General features: G+C 40.9%; 1 protein-coding gene across 1 annotated transcript in view; it reads right to left on the bottom strand.

Annotated features, from left to right (window-relative positions):
* The window catches only part of si:dkey-215k6.1 (transmembrane protein 132C), a 457,103-nt gene extending 436,306 nt beyond the window's left edge, over positions 1 to 20,797 (bottom strand). The window contains exon 1 of the mRNA XM_046348143.1: positions 20,175 to 20,797. Coding sequence (XP_046204099.1) covers positions 20,175 to 20,250 — 76 coding nt within the window. The 5' untranslated portion in view covers positions 20,251 to 20,797. The remainder of the gene's footprint in view (positions 1 to 20,174) is intronic.
* Positions 20,798 to 24,945: the final 4,148 nt, after the last annotated feature.

The raw sequence follows: 24,945 nt of genomic DNA, 5'->3' as shown, positions 1-24,945 counted from the left end.
TTATACTATGGTCTAAATACTGTAGTATTACTGTATTTATACGCTATAGTATTCACTATAGTATTACTGTATTTATACGCTATAGTATTCACTGTAGTATTACTGTATTTATATGCTATAGTATTACTGTATTTATACGCTATAGTATTCACTGTAGTATTCCTGTATTTATACGCTATAGTATTCACTGTAGTATTACTGTATTTATATGCTATAGTATTACTGTATTTATACGCTATAGTATTACTGTATTTATACGCTATAGTATTCACTGTAGTATTACTGTATTTATATGCTATAGTATTACTGTATTTATACGCTATAGTATTACTGTATTTATACGCTATAGTATTCACTGTAGTATTACTGTATTTATACACTATAGTATTCACTGTAGTATTACTGTATTTATATGCTATAGTATTACTGTATTTATACGCTATAGTATTACTGTATTTATACGCTATAGTATTACTGTATTTATACCCTATAGTATTACTGTATTTATACGCTATAGTATTACTGTATTTATACGCTATAGTATTACTGTATTTATACGCTATAGTATTACTGTATTTATACGCTATAATATTCACTGTAGTATTACTGTATTTATACGCTATAGTATTACTGTATTTATACGCTATAGTATTACTGTATTTATACGCTATAGTATTCACTGTAGTATTACTGTATTTATACGCTATAGTATTACTGTATTTATACGCTATAGTATTACTGTATTTATACGCTATAGTATTCACTGTAGTATTACTGTATTTATACGCTATAGTATTACTGTATTTATACGCTATAGTATTACTGTATTTATACGCTATAGTATTCACTGTAGTATTACTGTATTTATACGCTATAGTATTACTGTATTTATACACTATAGTATTCACTGTAGTATTACTGTATTTATACGCTATAGTATTACTGTAGTATTACTGTATTTATACACTATAGTATTCACTGTAGTATTTTTGCATACTGTAGTACAGTGGTCACCAACCGGTCAGCGTGATCTTCAAGGTATTCATTTGTCTGAAAAATACAAACTCTGTCTGCCCAGAGGACCGGGAGATCTGTGGCTAAATCGGACAGCTCAGTCGGTGGACAGCTCAGTCGGTGGACAGCTCAGTCGGTGGACAGCTCAGCCTGTGGACAGCTCAGCCGGTGGACAGCTCAGCCGGTGGACAGCTCAGCCGGTGGATAGCTCAGCCGGTGGACAGCTCAGTCTGTGGACAGCTCAGTCTGTGGACAGCTCAGTCTGTGGACAGCTCAGCCGGTGGACAGCTCAGTCTGTGGACAGCTCAGTCTGTGGACAGCTCAGCCGGTGGACAGCTCAGTCTGTGGACAGCTCAGTCTGTGGACAGCTCAGTCTGTGGACAGCTCAGTCTGTGGACAGCTCAGTTTGATAGCAAACTCAGATTTCAGAACTCTCAAAACCATGACCAGAGAGAGACTGTCAACGAATACAGCAAAGAATGAATATCTAAGTTTTAAAAACACTGTTTTTATTCAACATTATTACAAAACATAAAATGGCTTCTACTTCCACTCGCGCTGAAGCTGCAATGAATGAGTAGCCAAGTGTTTCGATAGCCCTGCGTTTCTACTATTATTATCAGCTCTCGTGTCTGTTTTAATATCATGGAATATTTCACTTTCTCTGGTCATAGGAACAATATGAATTTATGCTCGAGGCCAATGCGGTGCGACTCGAGTTGGAAGACGGTGTCCACTCTCTCTGGTCAGTCTCACCAGATGAAAGGAAGGAGAGAGCAGAGGACCGTGAGAGGTGGACCCAATCTGCAGCTCTTAATATTGATTTATAAAAAAAAATAGTTGAACCTTTATTTAACTAGGCAAGCCTTGCTTTATTTTTGACTGCTGTAGTATTTACAGTTTACTATAGTGTATATATACTATAGTGAAAGAAAATTGTAGAATATACTACAGTAATTCAATTGAGTGTTTTTGGGGATTCTTGTATACTGCAGTATTTACTACAGTGTTTTTATTTTATTATCTTTGGCATAAAAGTGTGTAGGTAGATAGGCCGAATGAATATCCTGAATAGAACACAACATGGTCGATACTTGGGAATGTAGGTTTCTCAAATATGGTTGGCACAAATTGGGATATGTACTATTTATTAGTGTTTTTGATGGCATTTTAGTAGTATTTACTACAGTGGGTTTTTTTGTTGTGGATAATACTGTTGTATTTACTATAGTATTCTACAACATACTCAAACATTCTATAGTAAGTAATATACATAATCAAGGGATACTACCGTGTGTAATATAGTATTCTACAGTAAATGACAGTTTACTACAGAATTCTTTAGTAAGTATTGTATTATTGTGCTAACTCCCTCCGCAGTGCTAATAGGACACAGTCAGAAACACTGAGCTCACCCCCATTCTCCTACCACAGTAAATCATCATGATAGTGGAGCTCAGGTAAAGATATGCAGAATTACACTTCATTAGCATAATGCGGAGGTTATTTGCCTGACTAATTAAAGTGGAGAGAGAGAGAGAGAGAGAGAGAGAGAGAGAGAGAGAGAGAGAGAGAGAGAGAGAGAGAGAGATCGGCCACCCCAGAGCATCTCTTGGCTCTCTTAAAAGTCGCTAATTGCTTCCTCCCCTAAACAATCTGTAATGGCTCTCTTAAAAGTCGCTAATTGCTTCCTCCCCTAAACAATCTGTAATGGCTCTCTTAAAAGTCGCTAATTGCTTCCTCCCCTAAACAATCTGTAATGGCTCTCTTAAAAGTCGCTAATTGCTTCCTCCCTAAACAATCTGTAATGGCTCTCTTAAAAGTCGCTAATTGCTTCCTCCCCTAAACAATCTGTAATGGCTCTCTTAAAAGTCGCTAATTGCTTCCTCCCCTAAACAATCTGTAATGGCTCTCTTAAAAGTCGCTAATTGCTTCCTCCCCTAAACAATCTGTAATGGCTCTCTTAAAAGTCGCTAATTGCTTCCTCCCCTAAACAATCTGTAATGGCTCTCTTAAAAGTCGCTAATTGCTTCCTCCCCTAAACAATCTGTAAAGAGTGGACCAAAGCGCAGTGTGGAAAGTGTTCATGATACTTTTATTTCAAAGAACACTCAAACAAAATAACAAAAAAACGAAAGCGCACAGTTCTGTCAGGCAGAAACACTGCATAGAAAACAAGATCCCACAAACTCAGGTGGAAAACAGGCTGCCTAAGTGTGACTCCCAATCAGAACCACACTCGGCCAAAAAAAGAAATAGAAAACTCCCGAGTCACAGGGCGTGACACAATCAGGAGGCACTTCTGACAAGACTGCCGCTAGTGTTGAGCGATTAGTGCTTTTTGAGGTCGGTTCGGTTTTAGTTCGATAACAAAAAAAACAATCACTGTTTTCGATTTTGATTAAAAAAAATAAACATTAAATGTATTATTAAATAATTCCTTTTTTGAGATTTTTTACGTAAATTCCAAAGCCAAAAATAGTGAACATTGAATTGCCAAAATATTGAAAATATTCCATTGTCTCTGTCAGGATGGCAGGTAGCCCTTGTGGTTAGAACGTTGGACTCGTAACCTAAAGGTTCCCAGATCGAATCCCTGAGTTGACAAGGTAAAAATCTGTTGCTCTTCTTTCTGTGTTCTCCCCCATACTGTACTGTCTTTAGCTAGCCTGCTGCAGAGCTGTCTGACGAAATCATTTTTACTAGTTCTTCAAAGTAGATAAGGCGTACTTTAGCGAACTGTCTCTGTCCCTCATCGTTGTGTTGAGTGTGGTCTGTGTGTATCTAACCTAACGTAGCAGGCATAAAAGTGGATCTGTCTAGAGATCTGTATATAATGACGAGATGCTTGTCTCCGCCCCAACAATGGGAGTCGTTGTCCCAAAGGCGGGAATGCAGCCAGCAAGTTTAGGTCCAAAATAGGCCAATAGGAACACATTAAATAAACCTCTCGCGTCGCCTCTTCCTCTCTGACCCATGTCCAAGCCAGAAAAAACTGCCGCAATGGATTATGGTCATTCTGGTTTATTACCACGTTTCTGAGCTGAACTAGGTTGACTTTAATGAACACCACAACTCCCTTCAGCCCAGCGTACCACATAGGTCTAAAGTTGATTTCTCTCATGAATGATTTCTCTCCAGAGAAACGGCACATTGGACTCACCCCCCCCAAAAAAACTAAATTGAATTCAAGTAATTGAGCTGTCGTCGGACACAAAACATTGTTGGTTAATCGCTCAGCAGTAGCTGTCACAAATGTATTTCCACTCTCTCACAGAGGTGAGAGATGGTTGTAAACATTTACAAACCATTTACTGTATGTAAAGCATTCGACTGGTTTGTAACAGCATCAAATGAGGCAATGCCAAGGACTTCTATATAGTAGCCTGTATCCTTGTCTCAGATGTAATAAAGGTACTGTGAATGGTGTTCTGAATATGCTGAAATTAATTCTGTGGGGTGGTAATGATCAATGTTGTTGATGTTAAAAAATGACAGGAAGTTCTCTCGCTCTCGAATAATACACTGTAGTATCCCTCGATTGTATAGTACTATAGAATGTTATAGAATACTGTAGAATACTACAGAATTATTCACACAAAAAAACCTGTAGTAAATACTACAGTATTGTCCGCAAAAATACTACACTTTAAAAAAAATATAGTAAATAATACAGTATTTAATTTACATATACCCTGCCCAATCCCCTCCCCATATCCCAAATTATTCCGCCCATAAGTGATAAACCTACATGCCAAGTATACACCATACTGTATATTGTGGTCCCTGCAGGTTTCAGAAAAGAGCAGATGCTCTGAACTATCTGTCCTACCCGCAGGTTATGGAAAAACGGTTATTTCTTCAGTAGGTTTACCGAACGAGAAACCCTTCACTTCTATGTCAAAGATAATACAACAAAAGCACTACAATAAATACTACAATCTGCAAAAACATGTCATTAATTACTATAGTATTTGTACTACATTTGTATTTTCCTACAGTATTTATACTATAGTTAGTTAAGTGTAAATACTAAAGTAAATACTGTAAAAAAAAGAAGTAGAATTTATAGTATTTAGTATGCTACAGTGAATAAGGCCCGAGGAGGTGTGGTATATGGCCAATATACCACGGCTAAGGGCTGTTCTTAGGCAAGACGCAACGCAGAGTGCCTGGATACAGCTCTTAGCTGTGGTAAATTGGCCTTATACCACAAACTCCCGAGGTGCCTTATGGCTATTATAAACTGGTTACCAACGTAATTGGAGCAGTAAAAATAAATATTTTGTCATATCTGTGGTATACGGTCTGAGATACCACGGGTGTCAGCCAATCAGCATTCAGGGATGGAACCACCCAGTTTATAATATAGTATTTATAGAGCTGGAGAGAGGAAGTGAGAGAAAGAGGAGGAAAGGACCGACATGCTATAGTATTTTTTTAATATCGGTCCTCTCCTCCTTTTTCTCTCTCTTCCTCTCTCCAGCTCTCTTGGGCCCACTGTAAGCCCAGTCTAGGACGATGGCCTTATTTGGCCCATTATAACGTGTTCTGGCAGGCTGGAACAAATGCCATCAAGTGGCGAAGCTGAAAGAGCCAAACACGCAAAGCTTGTCTCGCTCATGTTAAACAAACTGATTACATAAAGCACATTTGCATCTAAATGTGGCTCTTAATCTCATTTTCACCAATGAACTAAACCAATGCCTTGATGTCACTTTGTAAAATTCTGGTTCTGCAGTGAAGTCAGCTACTCTCACCGCCCCACAATAATGACAGTGAATGACTGGATAAATCTTGAGTGGTCGGTGTGAAGGGACGCTCCTGTTAGTCAATATAGCCGGCAGATACATTTATTTTTGTTGGCTTTCAGAGGCAATTCTTTAGTGTATCCATTTTAGATTGAAGTTATTTTAGCCATAATCCGACAAACATTTGTTCCATCTCAAGATTCAGACTGTATTCGTCTGCATATCTCTAAAGTAAATGACACGTTTAAATACGGCCGCTAAAGTGGACCAATCATGTGAGAGATTCAGTTTACTAGAGTTGGACGTGGGAACAGAGAGTGTTTTAAGGGCCAAGACGGATGATAGGATGAGAGACTTTAGTAAGGATTTTGTACAGGAAGACAGTGTGTCCCATTTGGAAAAGATCTAGAATAAGACTCTTTATGTTCGACCTGATGCCAGAGACATGTAAGATAAGCCTTCTGAGGTCAGTATACAGTACACACTACAGTCAGTATACAGTACACACTACAGTCAGTATACAGTACACACTACAGTCAGTATACAGTACACACTACAGTCAGTATACAGTACACACTACAGTCAGTATACAGTACACACTACAGTCAGTATACAGTACACACTACAGTCAGTATACAGTACACACTACAGTCAGTATACAGTACACACTACAGTCAGTATACAGTACACGCTACAGTCAGTATACAGTACACACTACAGTCAGTATACAGTACACACTACAGTCAGTATACAGTACACACTACAGTCAGTATACAGTACACACTACAGTCAGTATACAGTCAGTATACAGTACACGCTACAGTCAGTATCCAGTCAGTATACAGTACACACTACAGTCAGTATACAGTACATGCTACAGTCAGTATACAGTACACACTACAGTCAGTATACAGTACACACTACAGTCAGTATACAGTACACACTACAGTCAGTATACAGTACACACTACAGTCAGTATACAGTACACACTACAGTCAGTATACAGTACACGCTACAGTCAGTATACAGTACACAGTACAGTCAGTATACAGTACACACTACAGTCAGTATACAGTACACACTACAGTCAGTATACAGTACACACTACAGTCAGTACACAGTACACACTACAGTCAGTATACAGTACACGCTACAGTCAGTATACAGTACACGCTACAGTCAGTATACAGTACACACTACAGTCAGTATACAGTACACACTACAGTCAGTATACAGTACACACTACAGTCAGTATACAGTACACACTACAGTCAGTATACAGTACACGCTACAGTCAGTATACAGTACACACTACAGTCAGTATACAGTACACACTACAGTCAGTATACAGTACACACTACAGTCAGTATACAGTCAGTATACAGTACACACTACAGTCAGTATACAGTCAGTATACAGTACACACTACAGTCAGTATACAGTACACACTACAGTCAGTATACAGTACACACTACAGTCAGTATACAGTACACACTACAGTCAGTATACAGTGCACACTACAGTCAGTATACAGTACACGCTACAGTCAGTATACAGTACACGCTACAGTCAGTATACAGTACACGCTACAGTCAGTATACAGTACACGCTACAGTCAGTATACAGTACACGCTACAGTCAGTATACAGTACACGCTACACACTACAGTCAGTATACAGTAATAATAATATAATAATATATATAATAATAATATATGCCATTTAGCGGACGCTTTTATCCAAAGCGACTTACAGTCATGTGTGCATACATTCTACGTATGGGTGGTCCCGGGATCGAACCCACTACCCTGGTATACAGTACATGCTACATGCTACAGTCAGTATACAGTACATGCTACATGCTACAGTCAGTATACAGTACATGCTACAGTCAGTATACAGTACACGCTACAGTCAGTATACAGTACATGCTACAGTCAGTATACAGTACACGGTACACAATACAGTCAGTATACAGTACACACTACACTCTACAGTCAGTATACAGTACACCCTACACGCTACAGTCAGTATGCAGTACATGCTACAGTCAGTATACAGTACACGCTACAGTCAGTATACAGTACATGCTACAGTCATTATACAGTACATCTATACGCTACAGTCAGTACACAGTCCACGCTACAGTCATTATACAGTACATCTACACGCTACAGTCAGTATACAGTACACGCTACAGTCAGTATACAGTACACGCTACACACTACAGTCAGTATACAGTACATGCTACATGCTACAGTCAGTATACAGTACATGCTACATGCTACAGTCAGTATACAGTACATGCTACAGTCAGTATACAGTACACGCTACAGTCAGTATACAGTACATGCTACAGTCAGTATACAGTACACGGTACACGCTACAGTCAGTATACAGTACACACTACACTCTACAGTCAGTATACAGTACACCCTACACGCTACAGTCAGTATGCAGTACATGCTACAGTCAGTATACAGTACACGCTACAGTCAGTATACAGTACATCTATACGCTACAGTCAGTACACAGTCCACGCTACAGTCATTATACAGTACATCTACACGCTACAGTCAGTATACAGTACACGCTACATGCTACAGTCAGTATACAGTACACTCTACAGTCAGTATACAGTACACGCTACACACTACAGTCAGTATACAGTACATGCTACAGTCAGTATACAGTACATGCTACATGCTACAGTCAGTATACAGTACATGCTACAGTCAGTATACAGTACACGCTACAGTCAGTATACAGTACATGCTACAGTCAGTATACAGTACACGGTACACGCTACAGTCAGTATACAGTACACACTACACTCTACAGTCAGTATACAGTACACGCTACAGTCAGTATGCAGTACATGCTACAGTCAGTATACAGTACACGCTACAGTCAGTATACAGTACACGCTACAGTCATTATACAGTACATCTACATGCTACAGTCAGTACACAGTACACGCTACAGTCATTATACAGTACATCTACACGCTACAGTCAGTATACAGTACACGCTACATGCTACAGTCAGTATACAGTACACGCTACAGTCAGTATACAGTACACGCTACAGTCAGTATACAGTACACGCTACACACTACAGTCAGTATACAGTACATGCTACATGCTACAGTCAGTATACAGTACATGCTACAGTCAGTATACAGTACACGCTACAGTCAGTATACAGTACACGGTACACGCTACACTCTACAGTCAGTATACAGTACACCCTACACGCTACAGTCAGTATGCAGTACATGCTACAGTCAGTATACAGTACACGCTACAGTCAGTATACAGTACACGCTACAGTCATTATACAGTACATCTACACGCTACAGTCAGTATACAGTGCACGCTACAGTCATTATACAGTACATCTACACGCTACAGTCAGTATACAGTACACGCTACACACTACAGTCAGTATACAGTACATGCTACATGCTACAGTCAGTATACAGTACATGCTACAGTCAGTATACAGTACACGCTACAGTCAGTATACAGTATATGCTACACGCTACAGTCAGTATACAGTACATGCTACACGCTACAGTCAGTATACAGTACACGCTACAGTCAGTATACTGTACACGCTACAGTCAGTATACAGTACACGCTACAGTCAGTATACAGTACACGCTACAGTCAGTATACAGTACACGCTACAGTCAGTATACAGTACATGCTACAGTCAGTATACAGTACACGCTACAGTCAGTATACAGTACACGCCACAGTCAGTATATAGTACACGCTACAGTCAGTATGCAGTACACGCTACATGCTACAGTCAGTATACAGTACACGCTACAGTCAGTATACAGTATATGCTACAGTCAGTAGACAGTATACAGTACACACTACAGTCAGTATACAGTACACACTCCACGCTACAGTCAGAATACAGTACATGCTCCACGCTACAGTCAGAATACTGTACATGCTACACGCTACAGTCAGTATACAGTACATGCTCCACGCTACAGTCAGATTACAGTACATGCTCAATGCTACAGTCAGAATACAGTACACGCTACAGTCAGTATACTGTACACGCTAAAGTCAGTATACAGTACACGCTACAGTCAGTATACAGTACACGCTACAGTCAGTACACATTACACGTTACAGTCAGTATACAGTACACGCTACAGTCAGTATACAGTACACGCTACAGTCAGTATACAGTACACGCTACAGTCAGTATACAGTACACACTCCACGCTACAGTCAGAATACAGTACATGCTCCACGCTACAGTCAGAATACTGTACATGCTACACGCTACAGTCAGTATACAGTACATGCTCCACGCTACAGTCAGATTACAGTACATGCTCAATGCTACAGTCAGAATACAGTACACGCTACAGTCAGTATACTGTACACGCTAAAGTCAGTATACAGTACACGCTACAGTCAGTATACAGTACACGCTACAGTCAGTATACATTACACGCTACAGTCAGTATACAGTACACGCTACAGTCAGTATACAGTACACGCTACAGTCAGTATACAGTACACGCTACAGTCAGTATACAGTACACGCTACATGCTACAGTCAGTATACAGTACATGCGCCACGCTACAGTCAGAATACAGTACATGCTACAGTCAGAATACAGTACACGCTACATGCTACAGTCAGAATACAGTACATGCTCCACGCTACAGTCAGAATACAGTACATGCTACACGCTACAGTCAGTATACAGTACACGCTACAGTCAGTATACAGTACACGCTACAGTCAGTATACAGTACACGCTACAGTCAGTATACAGTACACGCTACAGTCAGTATACAGTACACGCTACAGTCAGTATACAGTAGAGAAGAGGAGTAGTAGAGTAGAGAAGAGGAGGAGAGTAGAGAAGAGGAGTAGAAGAGGAGGAGAGTAGAGAAGAGAAGAGAAGAGGAGGAGAGTAGAGGAGTAGGAAGAGGAGGAGAGAAGAGGAGTAGAGTAGAGAAGAAGAGGAGGAAGAGGAGGAGGAAAGCAGAGAAGAGGAGGAGAGTAGAGAAGAAGAGGAGGAGAGTAGAGAAGAGGAGGAGGAAGAGGAGGAAAGTAGAGAAGAGGAGGAGAGTAGAGAAGAGGAGGAGAGTAGAGAAGAGGAAGAGGAGGAGAGTAGAGAAGAGGAGGAGAGTAGAGAAGAGGAAGAGGAGGAAAGTAGAGAAGAGGAGGAGAGTAGAGAAGAGGAAGAGGAGGAGAGTAGAGAAGAGGAGGAGGAGAGTAGAGGAGTAGGAAGAGGAGGAGAGTAGAGAAGAGGAGGAAGATGAGGAAAGTAGAGAAGTGGAGGAGAGTAGAGAAGAGGAGGAAAGTAGAGAAGAGGAGGAGGAAGCGGATGAGAGTAGAGAAGAGGAGGAGGAAGAGGAGGAAAGTAGAGAAGAGTAGGAGAGAAGAGAAGAGGAGGAGGAAGAGGAGGAAAGTAAAGAAGGGGTGGAAAGAAGAGAAGAGGAGTAGAGAAGAGATAGAGATAGAGATAATGAAGAGATAGAGGGGATAAAGAGAGGAACGAGATAATAAGAGTAGAGTGGATAAAGAGAGGATAGAGATAATAAAGAGATAGAGGGGATATAGAGAGAGGGTATATATATATATATATATATATATATATATATATATATATATATATATATATATATATATATATAGAGAGAGAGAGAGAGAGAGAGAGAGAGAGAGAGAGAGAGAGAGAGAGAGAGAGAGAGAGAGAGAGAGAGATAGAGAGAGAGAGAGAGGATATAGAGAGAGAAGATAAAGAGAGGATAGAGATAATAAAGAGATAGAGGGGATAAAGAGAGAGAGGATATAGAGAGGGTAGAGATAATAAAGAGATAGGGGATAAAGAGAGAGCGGATATAGAGAGGGTAGAGATAATAAAGAGAGAGAGGGGATAAAAATAGAGAGGATATAGAGAGGATAGAGATAATAAAGAGATAGAGGGGATAAAGAGAGGATAGAGATAATAAAGAGATAGAGGGGATAAAGAGAGAGAGGATATAGAGAGGGTAGAGATAATAAAGAGATAGAGGGGATAAAGAGAGAGCGGATATAGAGAGGGTAGAGATAATAAAGAGAGAGAGGGGATAAAAATAGAGAGGATATAGAGAGGATAGAGATAATAAAGAGATAGAGGGGATAAAGAGAGGATAGAGATAATAAAGAGATAGAGGGGATAAAGAGAGAGAGGATATAGAGAGGGTAGAGATAATAAAGAGAGAGAGGGGATAAAAATATAGAGGATATAGAGAGGATAGAGATAATAAAGAGAGAGAGGATATAGAGAGGATAGAGGGTAAAGATAGAGAAGATAAAGAGAGGATAGAGATAATAAAGAGATAGAGGATAAAGCTGGGATAAAGAGATAGAGGGGATAAAGAGAGAGAGGATACAGAGGATGAAGAGATAGAGAGGATAAATAAAGGATAGAGAGATAGAGGACAAAGAGAGGATAATGAGATAGAGAGGACAAAGAGAGGATAATGAGATAGAGGACAAAGAAAGGATAAAGAGATAGAGAGGACAAAGAAAGGATAAAGAGATAGAGAGGACAAAGAAAGGATAAAGAGATAGAGGGGACAAAGAGAGGATAAAGAGATAGAGAGGACAAAGAGATAGAGAGGACAAAGAAAGGATAAAGAGATAGAGGGGACAAAGAGAGGATAAAGAGATAGAGAGGACAAAGAAAGGATAAAGAGATAGAGGGGACAAAGAAAGGATAAAGAGATAGAGAGGACAAAGAGAGGATAAAGAAATAGAGAGGACAAAGAGAGGATAAAGAGATAGAGAGGACAAAGAGAGGATAAAGAGATAGAGGGGATAAAGAAAGGATAAAGAGATAGAGAGGACAAAGAAAGGATAAAGAGATAGAGGGGATAAAGACATAGAGAGGACGAAGAAAGGATAAAGAGATAGAGGGGATAAAGAAAGGATAAAGAGATAGAGAGGATAAAGAGATAGAGAGGACAAAGAGATAGAGAGGACAAAGAAAGGATAAAGAGATAGAGGGGATAAAGAAAGGATAAAGAGATAGAGGGGGCAAAGAGATAGAGGGGATAAAGAAAGAATAAAGAGATAGAGGGGACAAATAGAGAGGAAAACGCACAAAAAGTGAATGTGTGTGACAGGTAGAGAGAGAGTGAGGGATAAGAAAGAGAGAGAGACAGATCAATGGAATCAAGTACCTCGAGAAAGTGTTTGAGAAAGCAAGTGAAAGGGGAGAATATCATGGTGAATGGTAGCATCAGAATATCATGGTGAATGGTATCATCAGAATAACATGGTGAATGGTAGTATCGGAATAGCATGGTGAATGGTAGTATCAGAATACCATGGTGAATGGTAGTATCAGAATAGCATGGTGAATGGTAGTATCAGAATACCATGGTGAATGGTAGCATCAGAATACCATGGTGAATGGTAGTATCAGAATACCATGGTGAATGGTAGTATCAGAATACCATGGTGAATGGTAGTATCAGAATAGCATGGTGAATGGTAGCATCAGAATACCATGGTGAATGGTAGCATCAGAATACCATGGTGAATGGTAGTATCAGAATACCATGGTGAATGGTAGTATCAGAATACCATGGTGAATGGTAGTATCAGAATACCATGGTGAATGGTAGTATCAGAATACCATGGTGAATGGTAGTATCAGAATAGCATGGTGAATGGTAGCATCAGAATAGCATGGTGAATGGTAGTATCAGAATACCATGGTGAATGGTAGTATCAGAATACCATGGTGAATGGTAGTATCAGAATACCATGGTGAATGGTAGCATCTAACAGCAGCATGACTCTCCTACACATCTCCTCTCTCAACTGGGTCATTATCTCATTAAGACATTGATGATAATGATCACCCTCATTACCCTCTCGGCTTCACAGACGCTAATCTGGTGGGAAATGTCTCCCTGATTGCCACCACCTTAAACCCAAACATGACTTATAGACCCAGCCGCCACACACATATACACACACACACACACACAGACACAGACCTCTCTCGTCAATTATGACTTATAGACTCAGACTTCACGCACACGCGCACACACACACACACACACACACACACACACACACACACACACACACACACACACACACACACACACACACACACACACACACACACACACACACACACACACACACACACACACACACACACAGACCTCTCTCGTCAATTATGACTTATAGACTCAGACTTTACGCACACGCACACACACACACACACAGACACACTCGCACACACACACACACACACACTCGCACACACACACACACACACACACACACACACACACACACACACACACACACACACACACACACACACACACACACACACACACACACACACACACACACACACACAGACACACACACACACACACACTCACACACTCACACACACACACCCACATGCCTCTTTCGTCAATTATTAAAACACACTTGCACACTTACACAGATAGATTCCCTTTTGAGACACAGAGACCCATAGACTCACACACAATGTGCTACTTATGAGTACATTCACTTTAAAGAGGATATTAAACAACATAGCCACGTCCTTTCTCTGTCAACATAGCCACGTCCTTTCTCTGTCAACATAGCCACGTCCTTTCTCTGTCAACATAGCCACGTCCTTTCTCTGTCAACATAGCCACGTCCTTTCTCTGTCAACATAGCCACGTCCTTTCTCTGTCAACATAGCCACGTCCTTTCTCTGTCAACATAGCCATGTCCTTTCTCTGTCAACATAGCCATGTCCTCTCTCTGTCAACATAGCCACGTCCTTTCTCTGTCAACATAGCCACGTTGCTTTCTCTGTCAACATAGCCACATCCGTTCTCTGTCAACATAGCCACGTCCTTTCTCTGTCAACATAGCCACATCCTTTCTGTCAACATAGCCACGTCCTTTCTCTGTCAACATAGCCACGTTGCTTTCTCTGTCAACATAGCCACGCCCTTTCTCTGTCAACATAGCCACGTTGCTTTCTCTGTCAAGAGGAATATTTGGATATTTGGACTTCGAATTCTGGATGTCAAGTCTGTAGACTGGGTGGTTGGGTGGGTGGAGGTGGGTTTGGGGGGTTGCCTAGCCCTCAGTGCTGAGCATTTCTCCTGTCAGGTGGGCCATTTCCCTAGAACAGACAAGGCTAACCTCCACAGGCACAGACTTGATCCATTTTTCTCCTCCACCAAATGTGTACTCTTTGTGTTGTGGTGTGGTGTTGTGTTGTGGTGTGGTGTTTTGTTGTGTTGTGGTGTTTTGTTGTGTTGTGGTGTGGTGTGGTGTTTTGTTGTGTTGTGGTGTGGTGTTTTGTTGTGTTTTGTTGTGGTGTTGTGTTTTGTTGTGGTGTTGTGTTTTGTTGTGTTGTGGTGTTGTGGTGTTGTGTTTTGTTGTGTTGTGGTGTGGTGTTTTGTTGTGTTGTGGTGTTTTGTTGTGTTGTGGTGTTTTGTTGTGTTGTGGTGTGGTGTTGTTTTGTTGTGGTGTTGTGTTTTGTTGTGTTGTGTTGTGGTGTTTTGTTGTGTTGTGTTGTGGTGTGGTGTGGTGTGGTGTGGTGTTTTGTTGTGTTGTGGTGTGGTGTTTTTTGTTGTGTTGTGTTGTGTTGTGTTGTGTTGTGTTGTGTTGTGTTGTGTTGTGGTGTGGTGTTTTGTTGTGTTGTGGTGTGGTGTTTTGTTGTGTTGTGGTGTTTTGTTGGGTGGTGTTGTGTTGTGGTGTTTTGTTGTGGTGTTTTGTTGTGTTGTGTTGTGGTGTGGTGTTTTGTTGTGTTGTTTTGTTGTGGTGTTTTGTTGTGTTGTGGTGTGTGTATACACGTTTAACTATACTTGTGAGTACCAGAAATCCTCACAAGAATGGTAAACCAACTAAAATTCAGAGAAGTGAGGACATTTTGCTGGTCCTCACTTGTAAAAAGACTATTTTAGGCTTAGGGGTTTAGGGTTAGAAATAGGGTAACAGTTAGAGTTCAAGTTAAGGTTAAGGTTAGGGTTAGCGCTTAGGGAAAATAGGATTTTGAATGGAAATCCATTTTCGGTCCCCAAAAAGTCCTGTGTGTGTGTGTGCTCACGGGTTCAATGCACTAGTAGCCTAGTGGTTAGAGCGTTGGAATAGTAACCGGAAGGTTGCAAGTTCAAACCCCTGAGCTGACAAGGTACAAATCTGTCGTTCTGCCCCTGAACAGGCAGTTAACCCACTGTTGCTAGGCCAGTTAACCCACTGTTGCTAGGCCATCATTGAAAATAAGAATGTGTTCTTAACTGACGTACCTTAGTTAAATAAAGGTAAAATATGTATATATATATATGAATAAACAAGAGCAAGCAACACAGCGTATTCAGAGATTTGCTGATATTTCCCCTTTACTGTGTAGACGAATGATCCAATTGACTGTTTCAGTAGACTGTGGAAGAAATGATATTTCTCCAGCCGGGTGCAATTCCCTATTTCCGATCTGACAACAGAACCCTTCCAGGATAATACACTCCATTCTTTTCAATGAAAGGGGAATTGTACAGTTATTCAGTACAGCTTATTCACCAAATACTATAGAACGGGAATTACACTTGAGACTAAACAGACATGCCTTTACTCTCTCCGTAAACAGACATGCCTTCACTCTCTCCGTAAACAGACATGCCTTTACTCTCTCCGGAAACAGACATGCCTTCACTCTCTCCGTAAACAGACATGCCTTCACTCTCTCCGTAAACAGACATGCCTTCACTCTCTCCGTAAACAGACATGCCTTCACTCTCTCCGTAAACAGACATGCCTTCACTCTCTCCGTAAACAGACATGCCTTCACTCTCTCCGTAAACAGACATGCCTTCACTCTCTCCGTAAACAGACATGCCTTCACTCTCTCCGTAAACATACATGCCTTCACTCTCTCCGTAAACAGACATGCCTTTACTCTCTCCGTAAACAGACATGCCTTCACTCTCTCCGTAAACAGACATGCCTTCACTCTCTCCATAAAACAGACATGCCTTCACTCTCTCCGTAAACAGACATGCCTTCACTCTCTCCGTAAACAGACATGCCTTCACTCTCTCTGGAAACAGACATGCCTTCACTCTCTCCGTAAACAGACATGCCTTCACTCTCTCTGTAAATGCGTCTGCGAGAGAGGAAAATAAGAGAATGCTTGCTCAGCTCCAGCCCCGGAACATTTCCATGCATATGTAATATAGTCTGAGGCCTACAAATGTTTCATCCGTGAATTATCTCCATCGTACGTCTGCCTCTTGTACAACACACAGACACACACACACTTCTTTAAAAAACTGCACACCAGTATTGCAAAGTCGGCCCACTCTAGATACCAGTTGTATGACCTCAGTGGTACAGATGCATTTCGTGTCACACACTTAGCATCATAAAAAATATATATATTAAAATAATATATTAAAGCAACAACAAGCCCAAACAAAGACTCTTCATTTTATTTTATCCTTAATAAAAAATATGGAAAATATATATGTTATAAGTGTTGTGGACATAAATGTGGGTCCCAAATTCAATATTGCTGTTTGAGAGACAAAACGGGATATCCGTAAGAGTGGTTTGTGAGCTTCTCCTTACTCCCCACAAATTATAAACACACACACATACCACTGCATCCTCCTGGCATTTGTATTGCTGTAAAGGAGATCTGGGGATATCACTGTTGCTTATTCCAGCTGTAAAGTTCATTGTGAAGGTCACAGTCTGTCCAACGCCGTTTTTAACAGGCACGCACTTTGCGCCTGTAAATGTTATGGGTTCCTTCACATTCCTTCACTTTGAAAATGTTTCCATCCAATTTGTTGTCTAGAGTCTGGATTTATGATCTAACTACAGAAAGTAACTAGTGGTGTGTGTGTGTGTGTGTGTGTGTGTGTGTGTGTGTGTGTGTGTGTGTGTGTGTGTGTGTGTGTGTGTGTGTGTGTGTGTGTGTGTGTGTGTGTGTGTGTGTGTGTGTGTGTGTGTGTGTGTGTGTGTGTGTGTGTGATATTTTGGAGAATGAATAGCCCAGTTATACTTCTGTTGAGAAGTGCAAACATTTGACTAGTTAAATCTGCAAGCTTTGAGCCAATGTGAAGGAAAACAAATTATGATAATCTTATCTTTGTTTTATGTCAAATTATAGTACTGTACACAATGGTGGTTTGAGGTGTTAAAATGTCATTGTATAGCTTTCAAACACAGTTAATCCCTGACCCAGGTCTAACTCAGGGACTGACCCAGGTCTAAATCAGAGACTGACCCAGGTCTAAATCAGGGACTGACCCGGGTCTAAATCGGGGACTGACCCAGGTCTAAATCGGGGACTGATATAGACCTGGGACACCAGTTGTGTGTGCAATTAATTTTCAGATTAAACAGAAACCGTAGACGAGGTATATCAGCTCCTCCGGGAGACGACGCAGATCGGCCCGCTTTGACGATTCTCGTAAGCAAACAGATGTATAATATAGCGAAGGAAGATAACAGGCCTACTGTTTCATGTGGAATGTATTGTGTCCGTTTTCTGTTGCCATTGATCTTTCACACAATTTATGGAGACAATTGCAGATATATAATATGCATTGACATTAGGCTACCTACTGTAATTACATGGATTCTGCAGATGCACATGGATTGTCTTTGATTGATAAACTAACAAATGTATGGAAAAAGCTGAATCCATGTTATGCTGGATACAATCTAACCGAAAAAGAAGGCAAGATAACTAACAACAATTGCAAAATTGGCTTTTACGCGTACGTTTTTGGTGTGTCATTCATTTTCCAAACTATTATGCATTTGTGATTCAGGCAAACCACTTTTTTTACCAGCATCTCAAGCATTGACATTCATATTACTAAACTTAGATTCACATTTCAGTTCAGAGTGGTAGCCTAAATAAACGGGATTCACTGTGGGAACCGTGCGGCGACACGCTTGACTGAAGGCCTTTACCACAAATCAACGCGCAAGGTCAGCTTTCGTTTCCAGAACATTATCCACTAGCCTAAGCTACTATTACCTTATTGAAGCAGTGCTCCCATGCGCCCAATAAATACGATGTACTTTAACAGCAAAGGTGAAATGTGACCAAATTCCAGTGTGCATTGTTGCAGATCGGCCCGTCTTGGTCTTTTCCAAGTGCCAAGGGAGCGACTACAGTCATGTTGATATGCCTCCGTCAGACTGATAAAAAACAACGGGGTTGAGTTAACCAGGCTGTTCTTCAAGCGTGTTAATAAACCGATACTCAGCCACAGCTGTTCAGAGTCAAATTCTGTTGCTCCAGTTACTTTTCAAAGCCGAAACAAAGGCTGTCCTGCACTCTGGCCTCTCCTTCACACAACTGGCAACGGTCTGAGCCATTTACCTTGCACAAGTCAAACATTTTGCACAGTTGTGACAAATTAAACGCATTCAATGTACGGCCTGTGGTCAAGTGGAATTCATTTATGTACGTAAACTATCCCGAAAAACGATAACAACCCGTCATGTGATTTTAGTATGGCAATGCAGAGAAACATTTGTATCACACAATTTTCCGTAGGCTACTCATTGACGCCGGTCATGAAATAGTTCTCAATCTCGCAAATTAAATAACGTTCCAATAATTTAGCCAATTTATCAATGACGATTGTAGGATTTTTTTAAATGTATTTTATATGTGAGTTCACTGCTTAAAAAACAACGTGAGAAAATAGCATACGACGCATGGCCAATGTTCATGCTAAATTTAGTGACTTAAAAATAAGAGAACAAACGCTCTTAACCCAAACCAATGTAACAGAAAAACCCAGAGTGATTTGTCATGGGCCTATTTGAATTTGTTTTAAATAGGCCTAAAATGAACATTTCCGTTCGAAATAATTGGGTGTTCTGGACATATCTTGTGTTTCACGTCTCCGGTGTAGGTTACATTATATCATGATCGTCATTTCCACACACACACACACACACACACACACACACACACACACACACACACACACACACACACACACACACACACACACACACACACACACACACACACACACACACACACACACACACACACACACACACAATTCTGAATCAACTCTGAATCAACAGGAGTCAGGTAAAGTTTTTTTAAATACTGTAAAAGTTGCAATCTGGCTATTTCTACATGTGAATCTACAAATTATTCCCAAATATGTTAATGATATGTCATGTAAATTCGCTATCAAATACATCAATAAGTATAGCCTATGGGGAGCACGCAAATGACAGGGCGCAGTTGTGGAATAAATAGCTGCCATACAATTCTAAATCATTTTGTGTAAATCTTGAAAACAGTGCATATGTAGACTAATTTATTATAGAACAAAAGTTTTCCTCTATCGGTTCTTACCTTTCCAAAAACAAGTCAAAAGAAGCATTGAATAAACCAGAGACGCGTCTCGCATTGCAATCCGTAATGTGTCCATGTTGACGAAGTATTCTCTGCTCGAACTGTTCAGATGAAGGGATGTAATTACTTGTTCTGATGCAAAATATTAATGTCCCATTAGTGTCATAATCTCGGTTTAAATGCACTCCTTATGTCCCGTGTAGCCTATTTAACTGCACCCGTGTCGACAGTTATACTAAAAACCTTGTCCTCAAAAATACAACGCATTCCGATTCAACTGGCTACATCCCAAAACTGGTAGAACCCCGTAGCCAGTGTTCCGACTGCACTCCTTTTCCCAACCCTTTTCCGTTAGCTTTCTGATATTCACCCTTTTCTCGAAAGTTTAAAAACAAGCGGCGAGTACTGTTCAAACTCAGTGCATGCTTTTCAGTGATCCACGTTGATTAAATCCACCCTTCCACGCAAATAGCTTAAAAGCTCCGAGTTGTTCTGGACGGGTTAGACCCCGTCGGCGACGTTCCACTCTCGCTTCTGTGCGGCTGCGCTCGAGCTCTCATCCCTCGTATCTCTTGTATCTGCGATTAAACTTCAAGTGTGTACTTTCTGCCGTGTGGAAGAGAGGAACGAGAAGGCTACAATTGATGCTTCTACAAGATGCGAGGGACAGTTTAGAGGCGGGATGATAGTGACACATTGGTGAGCCAATAGTTGGATTTCGAGGAAGCAGGTGAACGAGGATGCAGGGTCGGCGATAGCCAATCAAATGTTAGAAATGTTCCCCAAACAAATAGAAACTGGAATGTGAGGACATTGTCACGCGTGACGGGACTCAAAAAAGGAGAGACCTATGACGCTTTCCTCCTGTCTATAATACACACTTGAGTGAGTTTAGACATATTTGTTTTAAATAATGTTTAAAAAAAAGAATAATATATATAATGAATTCGTTAAATATCAAATATGGATGTTTAATATTGTTAGGATGTTATTCTGATAAACGTGGGCGTGTGGTAGATAAACTGCGTCTGATGCAAGCGAAACCTTTAAGTAGGCTCTAGTCTTACAGGCTACCGTGTTTACAAGAACAGTGAAGCTGTCGGCGATTATTCATGTATAAGACACTGTAACACCTGTTTACAGTGTAATCGATAGATGCATCTATCAGCTGATTGCATGAGGCTGCTTGTACGATAAAATATGTGATACTCTACTGTAGCCAACTCTACAATTCACAAACTGATACACGTTCAATTAAAGGACACGGGCAAAATAAAAAATATATTTTGTTCCTAGACTCGGACTATATTTCATACACTGGTTTCCATTGTCAGCTGAGTGTTTAAAAGCTGGGAAATAACATGGTGACTTATTGAATTGCAAATGCTCCTCCAACTCTGGTCTGAGGATTTCCCACAACTTTCAAACGGGTTGTCAGCTCACACCGGAGGAGTGATAGCGATCCCTAGCGGGGGATTCAGGAACAGTCTGAATGAAGACAAGGCTTTTATGCACGAGATAAAATGACCGAACAAAGGATCCCTTCATGACTAAATACATCATGCAGCCTGGCCTCAGACATACGAAACATACTTAACATACTTCTGAGCACCTCCAAGATGTATGATACCTACTAATGGTTTAGTTACTATAGACAGACATTAAAGTAGGGAGGGAGGATGGGTGGGCGTAATCTCCGATCTTCTAGCAATCCCAAGGTTCCAATGTTTGAGTTTCATCAGGGACAACTCCAGCATTTTAGCTAACCCTTCCCCTAACCCTTAACTCAACTGAACCCAATTCCCATAACCTGCTATGTAAAATCACCTAACCTTTGTTGTTTTAGTTCTAACCACTAATGTGAATTCTCCCCATAATTCTCTTTTGTTGTTACTATGCAACAAGCAACCTGGTCACAGAGAAATACATATAATACTATACATCCTCCAAGACATGATAAATTAAGTCATCCAATTCGCATGCTATTGTACGACTGGGTACGACATACAGTTGAAGTCAGAAGTTTACATACACTTAGGTTGGAGTCACTAAAACTCGTTTTTCAACCACTGCACAAATTTCTTGTTAACAAACTATAGTTTTGGCAAGTCGGTTAGGACATCTACTTTGTGCATGACAAGTAATTTTTCCAACAATTGTTTACAGACAGATTATTTCACTTATACTTCACTGTATCACAATTCCAGTGAGTCGGATGTTTACATGCACTAAGTTGACTGTGCCTTTAAACAGCTTGGAAATGTCCAGAAAATTATGTCACGGCTTTAGAAGCTTCTGAAAGGCTAACTGTCAGTTGGAGGTGTACCTGTGGATGTATTTCAAGGCCTACCTTCAAACTCAGTGCCTCTTTGCTTGACGTCATGGGAAAATCAAAAGAAATCAGCCAAGACCTCAGAAAAAAAAATTTGAGACCTCCACAAGTCTGGTTCATCCTTGGGAGCAATTTCCAAATGCCTGAAGGTAACACGTTCATCTGTACAAACAATAGTACGCAAGTATAAACACCATGGGACCACGCAGCCGTCATACCGGTCAGGAAGGAGACACGTTCTGTCTCCTAGAGATGAATGTACTTTGGTGTGAAAAGTGCAAATCAATCCCAGAACAACAGCAAAGGATCTTGTGAAGATGCTGGAGGAAACAGGTACGAAAGTATCTATATCCACAGTAAAACGAGTCCTATATCGACATAACCTGAAAGGCCGCTCAGCAAGGAAGAAGCCACTGCTACAAAACCGCAATAAAAAAGCCATACTACGGTTTGCAACTGCACATGGGGACAAAGATCATACTTTTTGGAGAAATGTCCTCTGGTCTGATAAAACAAAAATAGAACTTTTGACCATAATGACCATCGTTATGTTTGGAGGAAAAAGGGGGAGGCTTGCAAACCCGAAGAACTCCATCCCAACCATGAAGCACGGGGGTGGCAGCATCATGTTGTGGGGTTGCTTTGCTGCAGGGGGGACTGGTGCACTTCACAAAATAGATGACATCATGAGGCAGGAAAATTGTGGATATATTGAAGCAACATCTCAAGACATCAGTACAAGTTAAAGCTTGGTCGCAAATGGGTCTACCAAATGGACAATGACCCCAAACACACTTCCAAAGTTGTTGCAAAATGACTTAAGGACAACAAAGTCAAGGTATTGGAGTGGCCATCACAAAGCCCTGACCTCAATCAAATAGAAAATGTGTGGGCAGAACTGAAAAAGTGTGTGCAAGCAAAGAGGCCTATAAACCTAACTCAGTTACACCAGCTCTGTCAAGAGGAATGGGCCAAAATTCACCCAATTTATTGTAGGAAGCTTGTGAAAGGCTACCCGAAACGTTTGACCCAAGTAAAACAATTTAAAGATAATGCTACCAAATACTAATTGAGTGTTTGTAAACTTCTGACCCACTGGGAATGTGAAAGAAATTAAAGCTGAAATAAATCATTCTCTCTACTATAATTCTGACATTTCACATTCTTAAAATAAAGTGGTGATCCTAACTGACCTAAAACAGGGAATTTTTACTGGGATTAAATGTCAGAAATTGTGAAAAACTGAGTTTAAATGTATTTGGTTAAAGTGTATGTAAACTTCCGACTTCAACTGTATGTGAGGATGCTGTTCATCGGCAACAGCTTGGCTTTTAATACTGTAATGCCCTATCAGCTCATTACAAAGCTCACGACCCCGGGTCTGAACTCTTCCCTATGCAAATGTATCCTGGAATTCCTGACGGGCCACCCCCAGGTGGTGAAGGTAGGCAACATTACCTCCTGGAAACTGATCCTCAACACGTGGGCCCCACAAGGGTGCGTCCTCAGTCCCCTTCTGTATTCCCTGTATACCTGCGACTGCATGGCCTCACTCGGTTCCAACTCCATCATCAAGTTTGCTGACGACACAACAATAGTAGACCTGATTACCAACATACAACGAGACAGCCTACAGCGAGGAGTTAGGCACTCTGACCGCATGGTCCCTTAACATCAGCAAAACAAAGAAGCCGATTGTGTACTTCAGGAGGAACTAGACTGGACACGCCCACATCCTTATCAATGGGGCCGCCGGGGAGACTTACCTTACATGCTGATCCCCCTATGGACACCCCCCCCCCCCCCAAACGGTCACTACCTTACATCCTTACATGCTGATCCCCTTATGGACATCCCCCCCCCCCCCAAACGGTCACTTACCTTACATCCTTACATGCTGGTCCCCCTATGATCATTCCCCCCCCCAAACGGTCACTTACCTTACATCCTTACATGCTGATCCCCCTATGGACATCCCCCCCTCAAACAGTCACTTACCTTACATCCTTACATGCTGATCCCCCTATGAACATTACCCCCCCCAAAACAGTCACTTACCTTACATCCTTACATGCTGATCCCCCTATGAACATTTATCTGAAAATGAAACGTATTATACGGTACGGCCTCTGATTTGATACGTATTATACGGTAAGTCCTCTGATTTGAAACGTATTATATGGTACGTCCTCTGATTTGAAACGTATTATACGGTACGTCCTCTGATTTGATACGTATTATACGGTACGTCCTCTGATTTGAAACGTATTATACGGTACGTCCTCTGATTTGATACGTATTATACGGTACGTCCTCTGATTTGATACGTATTATACGGTACGTCCTCTGATTTGATACATATTATACGGTACGTCCTCTGATTTGATACGTATTATACGGTACGGCCTCTGATTTGATACGTATTATACGGTACGTCCT

The sequence above is a fragment of the Oncorhynchus gorbuscha genome, linkage group LG04 (assembly GCF_021184085.1).
Source record: "Oncorhynchus gorbuscha isolate QuinsamMale2020 ecotype Even-year linkage group LG04, OgorEven_v1.0, whole genome shotgun sequence".
Lineage (NCBI taxonomy): Eukaryota > Metazoa > Chordata > Actinopteri > Salmoniformes > Salmonidae > Oncorhynchus > Oncorhynchus gorbuscha.
The sequence above is the reverse complement of the archived record's forward strand: the minus strand, read 5'-3'. Positions and strand labels throughout refer to the sequence as shown.